Source organism: Coregonus clupeaformis, chromosome 31 (assembly GCF_020615455.1).
Source record: "Coregonus clupeaformis isolate EN_2021a chromosome 31, ASM2061545v1, whole genome shotgun sequence".
Lineage (NCBI taxonomy): Eukaryota > Metazoa > Chordata > Actinopteri > Salmoniformes > Salmonidae > Coregonus > Coregonus clupeaformis.
The window spans coordinates 45352402-45369177 of NC_059222.1; the positions used below are offsets into that span (position 1 = coordinate 45352402).

General features: G+C 39.4%; 1 protein-coding gene across 2 annotated transcripts in view; it reads right to left on the minus strand.

Annotated features, from left to right (window-relative positions):
• LOC121547769 (cAMP and cAMP-inhibited cGMP 3',5'-cyclic phosphodiesterase 10A-like) overlaps positions 1–16776 on the minus strand; it is a 150153-nt gene that overhangs the window by 56071 nt on the left and 77306 nt on the right. For both annotated transcript variants that reach the window (XM_041859185.2, XM_041859186.2), the window contains 6 exons: positions 16214–16375; positions 14543–14593; positions 13304–13362; positions 10950–11001; positions 4940–5082; positions 3057–3149 (listed from right to left, as the gene is read on the minus strand). In XM_041859185.2, the coding sequence (XP_041715119.1) occupies positions 3057–3149; positions 4940–5082; positions 10950–11001; positions 13304–13362; positions 14543–14593; positions 16214–16375 (560 nt within the window). The remainder of the gene's footprint in view (positions 1–3056; positions 3150–4939; positions 5083–10949; positions 11002–13303; positions 13363–14542; positions 14594–16213; positions 16376–16776) is intronic.

Consider the following 16776-nt stretch of genomic DNA (forward strand, 5'->3'; position numbering starts at 1 on the left):
ACGGACCAGGCAAGGAGGGCATTCATCAGAGAGGCAACAAAGAGACCAAAGATAACCCTGAAGGAGCTGCAAAGCTCCACAGCGGAGATTGGAGTATCTGTCCATAGGACCACTTTAAGCCGTACCACAGAGCTGGGCTTTACGGAAGAGTGGCCAGAAAAAAGCCATTGCTTAAAGAAAAAAATAAGCAAACACGTTTGGTGTTCGCCAAAAGCCATGTGGGAGACTCCCCAAACATATGTAAGAAGGTACTCTGGTCAGATGAGACTAAAATTGAGCTTTCTGGCCATCAAGGAAAACGCTATGTCTGGCGCAAACCCAACACCTCTCATCACCCAGAGAACACCATCCCCACAGGGAAGCATTGTGTTGGCATGGTGAAAAGTTTTCTGTTTTTTTGCCTTATTTCTTGTTTGTTTCACAATAAAACATATTTTGCATCTTCAAAGTGGTAGGCATGTTGTGTTAATCAAATGATACAAACCCCCAAAAAATCAATTTTAATTCCAGGTTGTAAGGCAACAAAATAGGAAAAATGCCAAGGAGGGTGAATACTTTCGCAAGCCACTGTAACCATCTGTAAATCTGCTTGAAAATTGCTGTCTAGCCATGATCCCCAACATGTTGACAGAGCTTGAAGAATTTAGAAAAGAATAATGGGCAAATACTGCACAATCCAGGTGCGGAAATCTCTTATAGACTTACCCAAGAAGACTCACAGCTGAGTCAAATCGCTGCCAAATAAATTCATTAAAAATCCTACAATGTGATTTTCTGGATTCTTTTTTCTCATTTTGTCTGTCATAGTTGACGTGTACCTATGATGAAAATTACAGGCCTCTCTCATCTTTTTAAGTGGGAGAACTTGCACAATTGGTGACTGACTAAATACTTTTTTTCTCCACTGTATTTGTTCCCCCGGTCTGCTCAGAGTCTTAATTAAACGCATTCAGGTCTAATGTGTCTGTTGACTCAGGAAATGAGACAAATAGATAGATAAGGAGAGCGTCTTAAATGGCACCCTTTCCGCTATACAGTTGAAGTCGGAAGTTTACATACACTTAGGTTGGAGTCATTAAAACTTGTTTTTCAACCACTCCACAAATTTCTTGTTAACAAACTATAGTTTTAGCAAGTCGGTTAGGACATCTACTTTGTGCAGGACACAAGTCATTTTTCCAACAATTGTTTACAGACAGATTATTTCACTTATAATTCACTGTATCACAATTCCAGTGGGTCAGAAGTTTACATACACTAAGTTGACTGTGCCTTTAAACAGCTTGGAAAATTCCAGAAAATGATGTCATGGCTTTAGAAGCTTCTGATAGGCTAATTGATATCATTTGAGTCAATTGGAGGTGTACCTGTGGATGTACTTCAAGGCCTACCTTCAAACTCAGTGCCTCTTTGTTTGGCATCATGGGAAAATCAAAAGAAATCAGCCAAGACCTCAGAAAAAAAATTGTAGACCTCCACAAGTCTGGTTCATCCTTGGGAGCAATTTCCGAAATGCCTGAAGGTACCACGTTCATCTGTACAAACAATAGTACGCAAGTATAAACACCATGGGACCACGCAGCCGTCATACCGCTCAGGAAGGAGACGCGTTCTGTCTCCTAGAAATGAATGCATTTTGGTGGGAAAAGTGCAAATCAATCCCAGAACAACAGCAAAGGACCTTGTGAAGATACTGGAGGAAACAGGTACAAAAGTATCTATATCCACAGTAAAACTAGTCCTATATCGGCATAACCTGAAAGGCCGCTCAGCAAGGAAGAAGCCACTGCTCCAAAACCGCCATAAAAAAGCCAGACTACGGTTTGCAACTGCACATGGAGACAAAGATCGTACTTTTTGGAGAAATGTCCTCTGCTCTGATGAAACAAAAATAGAACTGTTTGGCCATAATGACCATCGTTATGTTTGGAGGAAAATAAATCATTCTCTCTACTATTATTCTGATACATCACATTCTTAAAATAAAGTGGTGATCCTAACTGACCTAAGACAGGGAATTTTTTACTAGGATTAAAAAATGTCAGGAATTGTGAAAAACTGAGTTTAAATGTATTTGGCTAAAAGTGTATGTAAACTTCCCACTTCAACTGTAAAGTGCACTTCTTTTGACCAGGGCCCAAATGGATCTGGTCAAAAGTAGTGCACTATATTCATCCGTCACATCGTTGCCATTGTTATCAACGTTCTACAGATGCCGCAGCATATTGATTTCCCACTGATGATTAATGCTCAGTATTTCTGAACGTGGGCTAGTGACTGTTTTCGTCAAAATTACACTTTAGCGGCCTGGAAATACGATGACATTGCCGAAATAGACATATAATTAGTAGAAAACAACTTTGCCATCATTATGATGTCATACATTTTACTTTAAAGAGATGGCAATGTTGCCACGAGCTAGCAAAGAGAGATGGCAATGTTGACATTAGCTAGCAAAGTTAGTCAGAAATAGCTAACACTGTTAAACGTTAGCTAGCTAAAATGTCGGTGCTCTCCCTTCAAATCTTAGCTAGCCAGCTAACGTTATGCTGCATCTAAAGTAAATCTGGCGACATCACAATGATGACAAAAGCTTGTTCTGCTAATTATTTGCCTCCTTTCGAAATGTCATCGTGTTTCCAAGCCACGGTAGTGCACTTTAGAAGAAATCTTCATCAGCACCTATTGAGACTTTATTTATTTAACTAGGCAAGTCAGTTAAGAACAAATTCTTATTTACAATGACAGCCTACCCCGGCCAAACCTGGACGACACTGGGCCAATTGTGCGCCGCCCTATGGGACTCCCAATCACGGCCGGATTGTGATACAGCCTGGAATCGAACCAGGGTCTGTAGTGACGCCTCCAGCACTGAGATGCATTGAGATGCAGTGCCTTAGCCCACTGCGCCACTCGGGACTGCGTTGAGTGGAATGCTCAGCTGGGCATCAGTCATAAAGCGAGCGTTCAAAACAATGTTGTGACGAAACGTGCAACCCATAAATAGGAAATAGGGTGCCATTTCAGACGCAGCCAGGGTAAAATGGGAGTTTCACCTATTAAAGCGTGGGTCTGCATAGGCGTCTGGGATGTTAAGGACCTCCCCCGTCCGTGCCACTTGGCCCGCTATTCCTTTCTCTATAGAAAACCTGGACGAGGAGAGGACAGAAGAGCGCTGGAGGTTACAACCATAGATCCTAGTTTCCCTGTTCTAGGATTCTAGTTTCCCTGCTCTACGATTCTAGTTTCCCTGCTCTAGGATTCTAGTTTCCCTGCTCTAGGATTCTAGTTTCCCTGTTCTAGGATTCTAGTTTCCCTGCTCTAGGATTCTAGTTTCCCTGTTCTAGGATTCTAGTTTCCCTGCTCTAGGATTCTAGTTTCCCTGTTCTAGGATTCTAGTTTCCCTGCTCTATGATTCTAGTTTCCCTGTTCTAGGATTCTAGTTTCCCTGCTCTAGGATTCTAGTTTCCCTGTTCTAGGATTCTAGTTTCCCTGCTCTAGGATTCTAGTTTCCCTGTTCTAGGATTCTAGTTTCCCTGCTCTAGGATTCTAGTTTCCCTGCTCTAGGATTCTAGTTTCCCTGCTCTAGGATTCTAGTTTCCCTGTTCTAGGATTCTAGTTTCTCTGTTCTAGGATTCTAGTTCCCCTGTTCTAGGATTCTAGTTTCCCTGTTCTAGGATTCTAGTTCCCCTGTTCTAGGATTCTAGTTCCCCTGTTCTATGATTCTAGTTCCCCTGTTCTAGGATTCTAGTTCCCCTGTTCTAGGATTCTAGTACCCCTGTTCTATGATTCTAGTTCCCCTGTTCTATGATTCTAGTTCCCCTGTTCTATGATTCTAGTTCCCCTGTTCTATGATTCTAGTTCCCCTGTTCTATGATTCTAGATCCCCTGTTCTATGATTCTAGTTCCCCTGTTCTAGGATTCTAGTTTCCCTGTTCTAGGATTCTAGTGTCCCTGTTCTAGGATTCTAGTTCCCCTGTTCTAGGATTCTAGTTCCCCTGTTCTAGGATTCTAGTTCCCCTGTTCTAGGGATTTTAGTTTTGCTGTTCTAGGATTCTAGTTTCCCCGTTCTAGGGATTTTAGTTACGACGTTCTAGGATTGTAGCTTCTCTGTTCTAGGATTGTAATTTCCCTGTTCTATGATTGTAGTTTACCCATTCTAGGATTGTAATTTCCTCATTCCTTGATTGTAGTTTCCCCGTTCTAGGGATTATAGTTCCCCTGTTCTATGATTCTAGTTCACCTGTTCTATGATTCTAGTTCCCCTGTTCTTTGATTCTAGTTCCCCTGTTCTATGATTCTAGTTCCCCTGTTCAAGGATTCCAGTTTCCCTGTTCTAGGATTCTAGTGTCCCTGTTCTAGGATTCTAGTTCTATAGTTACAACTGCTCAGCTGCTGTCACCAGAGTATCGTTCACACAATCACTAGTCAATTCAACGTAGTCCGTCAGAGAATCGTTCACACAATCACTAGTCAATTCAACATAGTCCGTCAGAGAATCGTTCACACAATCACTAGTCAATTCAACATAGTCCGTCAGAGAATCGTTCACACAATCACTAGTCAATTCAACATAGTCCGTCAGAGAATCGTTCACACAATCACTAGTCAATTCAACATAGTCCGTCAGAGAATCGTTCACACAATCACTAGTCAATTCAACATAGTCCGTCAGAGAATCGTTCACACAATTACTAGTCAATTCAACATAGTCCGTCAGAGAATCGTTCACACAATCACTAGTCAATTCAACATAGTCCGTCAGAGAATCGTTCACACAATCACTAGTCAATTCAACATAGTCCGTCATAGAATCGTTCACACAATCACTAGTCAATTCAACACAGTCCGTCATAGAATCGTTCACATGATCACAAGTCAATTCAACACAACTCTTCAGAGAATCACTCACATAAGCAGTATCAATCATGACCCTTACCGAATCTCTTTGGTTTTCCTGAAGACAGGTTTGCCCTCGCTCTCCTCCCCGATGTCAAACAGGTCTGAGTACAGTTCGTTGTTATTGTGGTCCACCTGGAATAGTGCACATCTATCTGCATTCACCAGGTTTTTTGCATATATCTGAAACACAACACCACGATAAAGCCCATCAGTACGGTACACAGAAAGACATGGTCACACAGAAAGACATGGTCACACAGACAGGGGCGAATCCTCCCTTCCCATTGATATCAACCCATGACTAAATTAACATTTAACTTAAAGCGGAAGTTAGGATTCACGGTAACACTTTACAATAAGGTTACATTTGTAAAGGGTTATATAAATGGGTTGTAATTACGTTATTAACTATTATTGAATCATTTGTAAATGCATTAATAAACCTTTAATACATTGGTCAAAATAGTGCAATAACTGGTCAGTGTTTGCCAAATAGTGAGCCAATATTTACCTCCAGTTATTAACCATTTAGAAATGCACTTAGTAACGCTTTTAAGATGAACCCTTATGTTTCATCATAAGACCTTATTTTCTATAGTTGCACAGTTGAACAATAGTTATTTTCTCACTTTTGGGTGTGATGCATTGGTGCTCTGTCCCAGGAACAGAGGTTGGTTTTCATGATGCGTCTAATAATAATAATAATAATAATAATAATAATAATAATAATAATAATGATAATGAAATAATAATGTAATAATAATAATAATAATAATAATAATAATAATGATAATAATAATAATACCAATAATAATGATAATACTAATACTACTAATAATAATGATAATAATAATAATAATAATATTAATAATAATAATGATAATAATAATAATAATAATAATAATAATAATATGCCATTTAGCAGACGCTTTTATCCAAAGCGACTTACAGTCATGCGCGCATACATTTTTTGTGTATGGGGTGGTCCCGGGGATCGAACCCACTACCCCTGACGTTACAAGCGCCGTGCTCTACCAGCTGAGCTACAGAAGACAACTAAAACATGTAAAACATACTTTGGTGTCCCATTTTATTAAAGCTTCAAACTTAATGAATTGAATCAAAAGCTTTACAAAGAAATTGAAAAGGACTCCTTTACACTTCTGGATGAAATGAAATAAATAGGAAATAAACTGTAGTGTAATTGTAAACCCCAATCATAATCCAACTCACTCAAATAGTCACAGTATGGCCTGGACGTTCATCTTTCTTTATGTTGTATTGGGTCTATGTTGACCCATAAAGTGCATCTTTGGACAAATGGGCAGAAAAATACTGATTTGATTTGACCTACCTTTGAAAACCCTGACGCCCTGGCCAACTTTACATCCATGACATTATTCAATCATCATTCCTAACATATGACCCCTTTACCAGATTATACCAACACACCTACCACTTCTCTGTGCTAGTCCCAAGTATGGTGAACGCTCTGGGGTGAAATGATAACCGTGACACCTCTGGTTGGTGAAACGGTGAAGGAGGTATCCTCTCACAACGTTTAATGTTTTGATCTTCACTCCCACCATTCATTGAATGAACATGTTTAACAAAGTGTTGAATCTGCTCTCTTGTATGCAGCGACGAGTACCCAATACTACCTATAAGTATGTCTAAACTCTGAGTGAACTCTCAAATCATCTATAAATGATTTACCTACATGTATAACTGCTAAAAGCATACCTTATTTTAAAGTGACAGTCCTATAAAGATTTATAACTGAGTTGTCAACATTTATAACTGCAAAGATTATACCATATTTTAAAGTGCCAATCCACTAACTCATTAACAAATGAGTTAACAACATTTATCACTGCAAAAATTATACATTTTTGTCATTTAGCAGACGCTCTTATCCAGAGCGACTTACAGTTAGTGAGTGCATACATTTTCATACTGGCCCCCCGTGGAAAACGAACCCACAACCCTGGCGTTGCAAGCGCCATGCTCTACCAACTGAGCTACAGGGGACCAGTATGTATTTTAAAGTGCCAATCCACTAACTCATTAACAAATTAGTTAACAACATTTATCACCATTTATTAATGAGTTAGGCCTACTAATATTTATATAACTTCTAAAAATAAGTGGAAACCTTCTCGCCATTTATTAATGAGTTGCAAACATTTATAACAGCATATAATCTCCTCAAACATGAAATACATAATAAGAACAAAATGTAATTCAATGGAAGGATACATTGAGAAAACATTTTAATTGCAGTGACTCAAATCTGTAGCCTATCATTGGTATAGTGAGTAGCCTGGCTAATTCAGATAAACAGGGGGAGTCTTTTTCTCCTCTGTTTAACATTACAAGTCAGAATAGAAATTGATAACAGATTAACTATTTAACATAAAACATAGGGTCTCATGGTCCCCTTCTGTGTCTTCATCTGTTTATTTCTTGTTAAGCATTTTCCCATCCTGGAGTCTGAGACCGTATGGGAATCTGTGGGAGAGAAGAGGAATTTATGACGATTCACTCTAGCTACACAAAACTCTACTATCATCATTATCATAATGTATACCATTTAGGCTTAGCTAGTTATGTTATCCACTGCTAGCTAAGAATAATAATAATAATAGCTAGCTAGTGTTTAACATGACTTGCTAACACTAATAGCTATCTACCTGTCAAGACTTCCGCAGAGGCTGCCTCCCCTCCTTGTTCGGACAGGCTTTCGGCGCTCGTCGTCACCAGCTTACTAACCACTGCCGCTCCTATATTCATCATTCCATTTGTCTTGTCTTGTCATTACACACACCTGGTTCTTATCCCCTTGTTAGTCCGTGTATAAGTGTTCCCTCTGCCCCCCTTGTCCTTGTGGGTGATTGTTTAATTGTGAGAGTCGTGGAGCTCGGTGGAGCGTTTTGTTTGTCGCTATTCCAGCGCATTTGTGTGTAAAGACGGAATAAACTCTGTATTCGGTGATTACCCTCCTGCGCCTGACTCCTTCCATCACACTCATCACACTACCACAGATGAAAGGGGTTAGCTATTTATCTTTTTTTTTTTTACACTAGGTAGTTAGCTTAGTCTTAAAATTGGAACCACTAGTGTGCTGACAAAGGATGCTAGTTAGCTAACTTACCAGCTACCTAGCTAGAGACAAAAAGTTAGATAACTAGCTCAGTTCAAAAGTTAGATAACTAGCTAGCTAGTGTGCTAATCCAAAAAAGCTAGCTAAACAAATTGCATGGAAATTCTGGCATGCTGATGTTAACTAGCTAGCTGGCAGCTAAAGCTTTCCAGCTAGCTAGCGAACCTAACTAGCCAGCAAACGTGTTCTACTTAGCTAGCTAACTATATCGTGCCAAATATTATCTTGTGTAAAATGGTCTAGTAGAATTTATATATTCAAAAATACATTTGAGGTTTTACCTTGAGGTTTCTCAAATTCACCAACTACTTCTCAGATAGAGTTCAGTGTGTCAAATCGGAGGGCCTGTTGTCTGGATCTATGGCAGTCTCTATGGGGGTGCCACAGGGTTTAATTCTCGGGCCGACTCTATTCTCTTTGTATATCAATGATGTCGCTCTTGCTACTGGTGACTCTCAGATCCACCTCTATGCAGACGACACCATTTTGTATACATCTGGCCCTTCATTGGACACTGTGTTAACAAACTTCCAAACGAGCTTCAATGCCATACAACACTCCTTCCGTAGCCTCCAACTGCTCTTAAATGCTAGTAAAACTAAATGCATGCTCTTCAATCGAACGCTGCTTGCACCCGCCTGCCCGACTAGAATCACTACTCTCGGCGGGTCTGACTTAGAATATGTAGACAACTACAAATACCTAGGCGTCTGGTTAGACCGTAAACTCTCCTTCCAGACTCACATTAAGCATCTCCAATCCAAAGTTAAATCTAGAATCGGCTTCCTATTTCACAACAAAGCCTCCTTCACTCATGCTGCCAAACATGCCCTCGTAAAACGGACTATCCTACCGATCCTTGACTTCGGCGATGTCATTTACAAAATAGCCTCCAACACTCTACTCAGCAAATTGGATGTAGTCTATTACAGTGCCATCCGTTTTGTCTCCAAAGCCCCATACGCTACCCACCATTGTGAGCTGTACGCTCTCGTTGGCTGGCCCTCACTACATATTAGTCGCCAAACACACTGGCTCCAGGTCATCTATAAATCACTGCTAGGCAAATCCCCGCCTTAACTTAGCTCATTGGTCATCATAGCAACACCCACCCGTAGTATGCGCTCCAGCAGGTATATCTCACTGGTCATCCCCAAAGCCAACACCTCCTTTGGCCGCCATTCCTTCCAGTTCTCTGCTGCAAATGACTGGAACGAACTGCAAAAATCTCTGAAGCTGGAGACTCTGATCTCCCTCACTAACTTTAAGCATCAGTTGTCAGAGCAGCTTACCGATCACTGCACCTGTACACAACCCATCTGAAATTAGCCCACCCAACTACCTCATCCCCATATTGTTATTTATTTTGCTCATTTGCACCCCAGTATCTCTATTTGCACATCATCTTCTGCACATCTATCATTCCAATGTTAATACTAAATTGTAATTATTTAGCACTATGGCCTATTTATTGCCTTACCTCCATAACTTACTACATTTGCACATACTGTATATATATTTTCTATTGTGTTATTGACTGTATGTTTTGTTTTACTCCATATGTAACTCTGTGTTGTTGTTTTTATCGCACTGCTTTGCTTTATCTTGGCCAGGTCACAGTTGTAAATGAAAACTTGTTCTCAACTGGCTTACCTGGTTAAATAAAGGTATATATAAAAAATTAATAAACTAATGCTAGCTAGCTAACGTTTCCTAGCTAACTAGGACGTAGGTGCTAGCTAACATTAGCTAGCTACTTAGCTAGCTGAGCAGTATAATAATAATATAATAATAATAATAATAATAATAATAATAATATAATAATAATAATATAATAATAATAATAATAATAATAAATAAATAATAATAATATGCCATTTAGCAGACGCTTTTATCCAAAGTGACTTACAGTCATGCGTGCATACATTTTTGTGTATGGGTGGTCCCGGGGATCGAACCCACTACCTTGGCGTTACAAGCGCCGTGCTCTACCAGCTGAGCTACAGAGCTAAATCATCCAGCAGAACTTCCGAAACCAGTGAACCACACCACTAACTTGAGGTCTTCAGATGAGGCCTTTCATTCCTGGAATAAATAAGTGTACCAATGCATCATCAGGGTTTCCAGCATGGGGCAAGACACATCATGGGAGTTGACCATTGGTCTGAAAACCAACCATTTCTGCTCTTGGGACAGAGCGACAATACATCACACCCAAATGTGACAAAATAACTATTGTTTAACTGTGCAACCATTGAAAATAAGGTTGCATGATGATACATAAGGGTTCAATATTATATGCAGTTGTAAGTGCATTTATAAATGGTTAATAGCTTTAGGTAAATAGTGGCTCACTATTTGGCAAGCACTGACTGGCTATCGCACTAGTTTGACCTATTTGTTATAACCCATATATTAACGGTTTATAATGCATTTACAAATGATAAAATAACCGTTAATAACATAATTACAAACCCTTTATAAACCCTTTACAAATGGAACCTTATTGTAAAGTGTTCCCGGATTCACTGCAGGGTTCGTTGTAATCATAAATCGATTCAGAATGGTATTTATACAGTACATGTTAGCAAGGCAATACAAGTTGAAGTTACATAAAAGTCAGGTAAAAACAATCAAAAACAGGATGTGAGACATATGAACTGAGATGACACCAGTGGCACATGGCAATACAATATACAGTATGTCCCCACAACACAACACACCTCCACTGTCCTCATAGACATTCTAGGCAACCATGGTGGACTTGGGCCAGAAATACATGGAAGTCCCTTCCATGAAATAGCATGCATCACTACAAATAGAGAAACAAACACAAAATAGACTAAATACGAAATAGACAACACACAAACAAACAAAAACGTACCATTATATGTTCAAGTAGAGAATCTATTGCCACAATGTTGTCAAAGTACGTTCTGTTGGAGAAAGAGAGAGAATGATAATCTAAGGGTATTAATGATTGATAAGGGTATGTGTGATAAGGGGTATAATAAGGATATTAATAATAAGGGTATGAATGATACGGGTATTGATGATTGATAAGGGCATTGATGATTGATAAGGATATAGATGATTGATAAGGGTAATGATGATTGATAAGGGTATGAATGATAAGGGTATTGATTATTGATAAGAGTATGAATGATAAGGGTATGATAAGGATATGAATGATAAGGGTATGAATGATAAGGGTATTGATGATTGATAAGGACATTGTTGATTGATAAGGGTAATGATGATTGATAAGGGTATGAATGATAAGAAGGTTGATGGTTGATAAGGGTATGAATGATATGGGTATTGATGATTGATAAGGGCATTGACGATTGATAAGGGTATATATGATTTTTAAGGGTATTGACGATTGATAAGGGTATTGATGATCGATAAGGGTATGATAAGGATATGATTGATAAGGGTATGAATGATAAGGGCATTGATGATTGATAAGGATATAGATGATTGATAAGGGTAATGATGATTGATAAGAAGGTTGATGATTGATAAGGGTATGAATGATAAGGGTATGGATGATTGATCAGGGAATTGATGATTGATAAGGGTATATATGATTTTTAAGGGTATTGATGATTGATAAGGGTATAGATGTTTGATAAGGGTATTGATGATTGATAAGGGTATGCATGATAAGGGTATTGATGATTGATAAGGATATAGATGATTGATAAGGATATAGATGATTGATGATTGATAAGGGTATAGATGATTGTTAAGGGTATTGATGATTGATAAGGGTATAGATGATTGATTAAGGTATAGATGATTGATAAGGGTATTGATGATTGACAAGGGTATAGATGATTGATAAGGGTAATGATGATTGATAAGGGTATGAATGATAAGGGTATTGATTATTGATAAGAGTATGAATGATAAGGGTATGATAAGGATATGAATGATAAGGGTATGAATGATAAGGGTATTGATGATTGATAAGGACATTGATGATTGATAAGGATATAGATGATTGATAAGGGTAATGATGATTGATAAGGGTATGAATGATAAGAAGGTTGATAAGGGTATATATGATTTTTAAGGGTATTGACGATTGATAAGGGTATGAATGATAAGGGTATGATAAGGATATCATTGATAAGGGTATGAATGATAAGGGTATTGATGATTGATAAGGGCATTGATGATTGATAAGGATATAGATGATTGATAAGGGTAATGATGATTGATAAGGGTATGAATGATAAGAAGGTTGATGGTTGATAAGGGTATGAATGATAAGGGTATTGATGATTGATAAGGGCATTGATGATTGATAAGGGTATATATGATTTTTAAGGGTATTGACGATTGATAAGGGTATTGATGATTGATAAGGGTATGAATGATAAGGGTATGATAAGGATATAATTGATAAGGGTATGAATGATAAGGGTATTGATGATTGATAAGGGCATTGATGATTGATAAGGGTATGAATGATAAGAAGGTTGATGATTGATAAGGGTATGATTTTTAAGGGTATTGATTGGTTTTCGCTCCAACCCTAATCTAGTCACCTGATTCTAATAATTAGCTGGTTGATAAGCTGAATCAGGTTAATTACAACTGGTGTTGGAGTGGAAACCTACAGGAGGGTAGCCCTCCAGGAACAGGTTTTGGAGAGCCCTGCTGTAGATTTTTTAATATCATGGGCTTTCATGCGCCATTACTATAGCCTACTGTAGAGCTGCATTTCCGATACACTAGACACTTGTATGTCGTAGCCTAGTGTAGACCAATATATATATATGGTGTTATTAAGCTATATAAAACGATGTGTATGGCTGTATTTCAGATACGCTTTTGTACATCTAAATGGTGCAGTAATAGGACTCAGGCGTAGCGTTTGAGCGAGCGAGCGATGAAAGAGGCTGATTTTGATATCAAGCGCTGATCCCAATGACTCGACTGGCCCCCCACATGGAGAGAAAGAGAACTGCTCATTTTGAAGCAGCAGGAAAATTCTCAGCGACAAAAGAGTGATCAAGTTAAGATCCGACATCTGTATATGTGTCTGCTACTACAAGACAGAAGTGGGACTTTGACACTTCTAGTAGGAAGCCATTGAGACAGACTTACTTTGACACTTCTAGTAGGAAGCCATTGAGACAGACTTACTTTGACACTTCTAGTAGGAAGCCATTGAGACAGACTTACTTTGACACTTCTAGTAGGAAGCCATTGAGACAGACTTACTTTGACACTTCTAGTAGGAAGTCATTGAGCTCAGTCTGTTTGGCTAGGCCTCTGCACACCTGGGGATACAACAACAACACGTCAGATGTTCAGCATTCAAACTAATGTCAATGATCGCATGCTAACAGTTAGTTAGCACTTTGTTTATGTGTCAATAGCAGGATTACAGCTTGAGCGAGAGGACAGACAGAAACATGAGGACAGACAGAAATTTGAGAGAGACGCACTGTGGTACAAACAACAAGGATCCACAGGCCCATAATGACGTCCCTTTGGGGGGGCCAAATCTAGAAGGCTTTAGGGTTGATTAGACTGAGACCTACCGGTAACCCAGTCACAGTGGAGTTCTGCTCCACACAAACACCATCATGAGAACACAACCGGGATAAAAACACACATATGCAATTGTACTATGAGCGTTATCTGAGCCAATTAAGTGTTGAAGCACAACAGTAGGCCATTATGTTCACATCAAGCATTTATCAAGAGTGTGTTATCAAGCATTTATCAAGAGTGTGTTATCAAGCGTTTATCAAGAGTGTGTTATCAAGCATTTATCAAGAGTGTGTTATAAAGCATTTATCAAGAGTGTGTTATCAAGCGTTTATCAAGAGTGTGTTATCAAACATTTATCAAGAGTGTGTTATCAAGCATTTATCAAGAGTGTGTTATCAAGCATTTATCAAGAGTGTGTTATCAAGCATTTATCAAGAGTGTGTTATCAAGCATTTATCAAGTGTGTGTTTTCAAGCATTTATCAAGAGTGTGTTATCAAGCATTTATCAAGAGTGTGATATCAAGCATTTATCAAGTGTGTGTTATCAAGCATTTATCAAGAGTGTGTTATCAAGCATTTATCAAGAGTGTGTTATCAAGCATTTATCAAGAGTGTGTTATCAAGCATTTATCAAGAGTGTGTTATCAAGCATTTATCAAGAGTGTGTTATCAAGCATTTATCAAGTGTGTGTTATCAAGCATTTATCAAGAGTGTGTTATCAAGCATTTATCAAGAGTGTGTTATCAAGCATTTATCAAGAGTGTGTTATCAAGCATTTATCAAGTGTGTGTTATCAAGCATTTATCAAGAGTGTGTTATCAAGCATTTATCAAGAGTGTGTTATCAAGCGTTTATCAAGAGTATTATCAAGCATTTGTAACCAAATACACCTGAGACATCACATACGGAGACATTTCTTAACTGTCTGATGAAAAAATAAGTTAAATAATCCAATGCTCACCTGTACTTGGTGAATAGCTACAGATGCCCATGCTAAACTCGCCGTTGCGACCTTTAAAAAAAAAAAGAAGAGAAAATCATTATTATTTATTTATTCATTTATTTATTTGAAAGGGGACAATGCACATCAATTAACATTTCTGTATATGTGCCAGATTTCATCTGGGCAGATAGATTAAAAAACATAGCATCACAAACATTTAGCATATTGTTTTTAAATAACAGTTCCATGTTCTAGAAATGTTGGGTAACATGTTTTTATATTTGACAGTAGGGATATTCATTAATATACACATAAACTGGACTATCATATGAATATGGATAGCATTCATCATATAATGAGTATTCTCAGTATTCCACGCGTTTCCTCATCCTGTGTGTTTATCCAACCTAATGCCCTCTCCAATAATGCCTGGTACGTAATATCCCAGTAGGCAAAACTGGTTGAAAAGACGTCATCACAACGAGAATACATTGACGTTCTTATAACGTCATTACAACCATCTTGTCCCGCTGGGTAATCTAATAGCTAACCCCTCAGTGCCTGTCATCTATACATGTCTACATGTCTATGATTGGCTCAGTAGCAGCTGATATCAGCGTTCCAAAACCTTGGGCTGGTCCTTAGGGTCTGGCTGCTGCTCTCCTTATGAAGTCCTAATGGAGCTACTACAGGAAGTCGTTGCTTAGCCCTCGACAGTCAAATGCTCCATTTACACAGACAGGCTTGGTGGTGTGTGTGTGTGTGTGTGTGTCTGTGCGTGCATGCCAGCGTGTGTTCAAATCCAATCAAATCAAACTGCCACACGCGCCGAATACAACAGGTGTAGCCCTTACTTACTTGCATACTTACAAGCCCTTAACCAACAATGCAGTTTAAAGAAAAATAAGTGTTAAGTAAAGAAATAGATAAGTTAAACATTTAAATAACAAATAATTAAAGAGCAGCAGTAAAATAAAATAACAGTAGGGAGGCTATATACAGGGGGTACTGGTACAGAGTCAATTTAGGTAATATGTACATGTGGATAGAGTTAAAGTGACTATGCATAGATAATAAACAGAGAGTAGCAGAAGCGTAAAAAAAGGGGGGGTGGGGTGGGGTGTGGTGGGGTGGGGGGACAATGCAAATAGTCTGGGCAGCCATGATTAGCTGTTCAGGAGTCTTATGGCTTGGGGGTAGAAGCTGTTTAGAAGCCTTTTGGACCTAGACTTGGTGCTCCGGTACCGCTTGCCGTGCGGTAGCAGAGAGAACAGTCTATGACTAGGGTGGCTTCCTCTGACACCGCCTGGTATAGAGGTCCTGGATGGCAGGAAGCTTGGCACCAGTGATGTACTGGGCCGTACGCACTACCCTCTGGAGGCCGAGCAGTTGCCATACCAGGCGGTGATGCAACCAGTCAAGATGCCCTCGATGGTGCAGCTGTAGAACTTGTTGAGGATCTGAGGACCCATGCCAAATCTTTTCAGTCTCCTGAGGGGGAATAGGCTTTGTCGTGCCCTCTTCACGACTGTCTTGGTGCGTTTGGACCATTGATAGTTTGTTGGTGACGTGGACACCAAGGAACTTGAAGCTCTCAACCTGTTCCACTACAGGTTCGTGTTTGTGTGTCTGTGCGTGTTTGTGTGTCTGTGTGTGTTTGTGTGTCTGTGCGTGTTTGTGTGCTTGTACCTCCTGGTTGCTGGTATTGAAGGGCTCGTGGCCACAGTGCCGATGCAGCTCCAGGATAGCTATGAGGTCACCGATGGCAGTGAGGATGGGCAGGCACAGGACAGAGTGAACATGAATCCCTGAGTCTGAGTCCTGTCCTGTGCCTTCTGGGAAACGCTGGTCCTGGAGAGAGAGAGAGCGAGATTAGACTCTAAAGGTCAGAGGTTAGGGGGCAGGTGTTAAAGGTAATGAGGATGAGAAGGCAAAGGACAGAGTGAACATGAATCCCTGAGTCGGAATCCCTGAGTCGGAATCCCTGAGTCGGAATCCCTGAGTCGGAATCCCTGAGTCGGAATCCCTGAGTCGGAATCCCTGAATATCCTGCACACCCAGTCAGGTGTTATGAGGTCAAAGCATTTGAAATATAACCAAATACTTTGGGAAGTTTGATTTATCCTGCATTAGGGTTAGGGTTTTTGGGTTAGGGTTAGGTATATTTATAATATGCTGAATCTCACCCCTGTGATGTCCTCCACTAGCAGTGTTTTGGGTTATAGTTAAGTATATTTATAATATGCTGAATC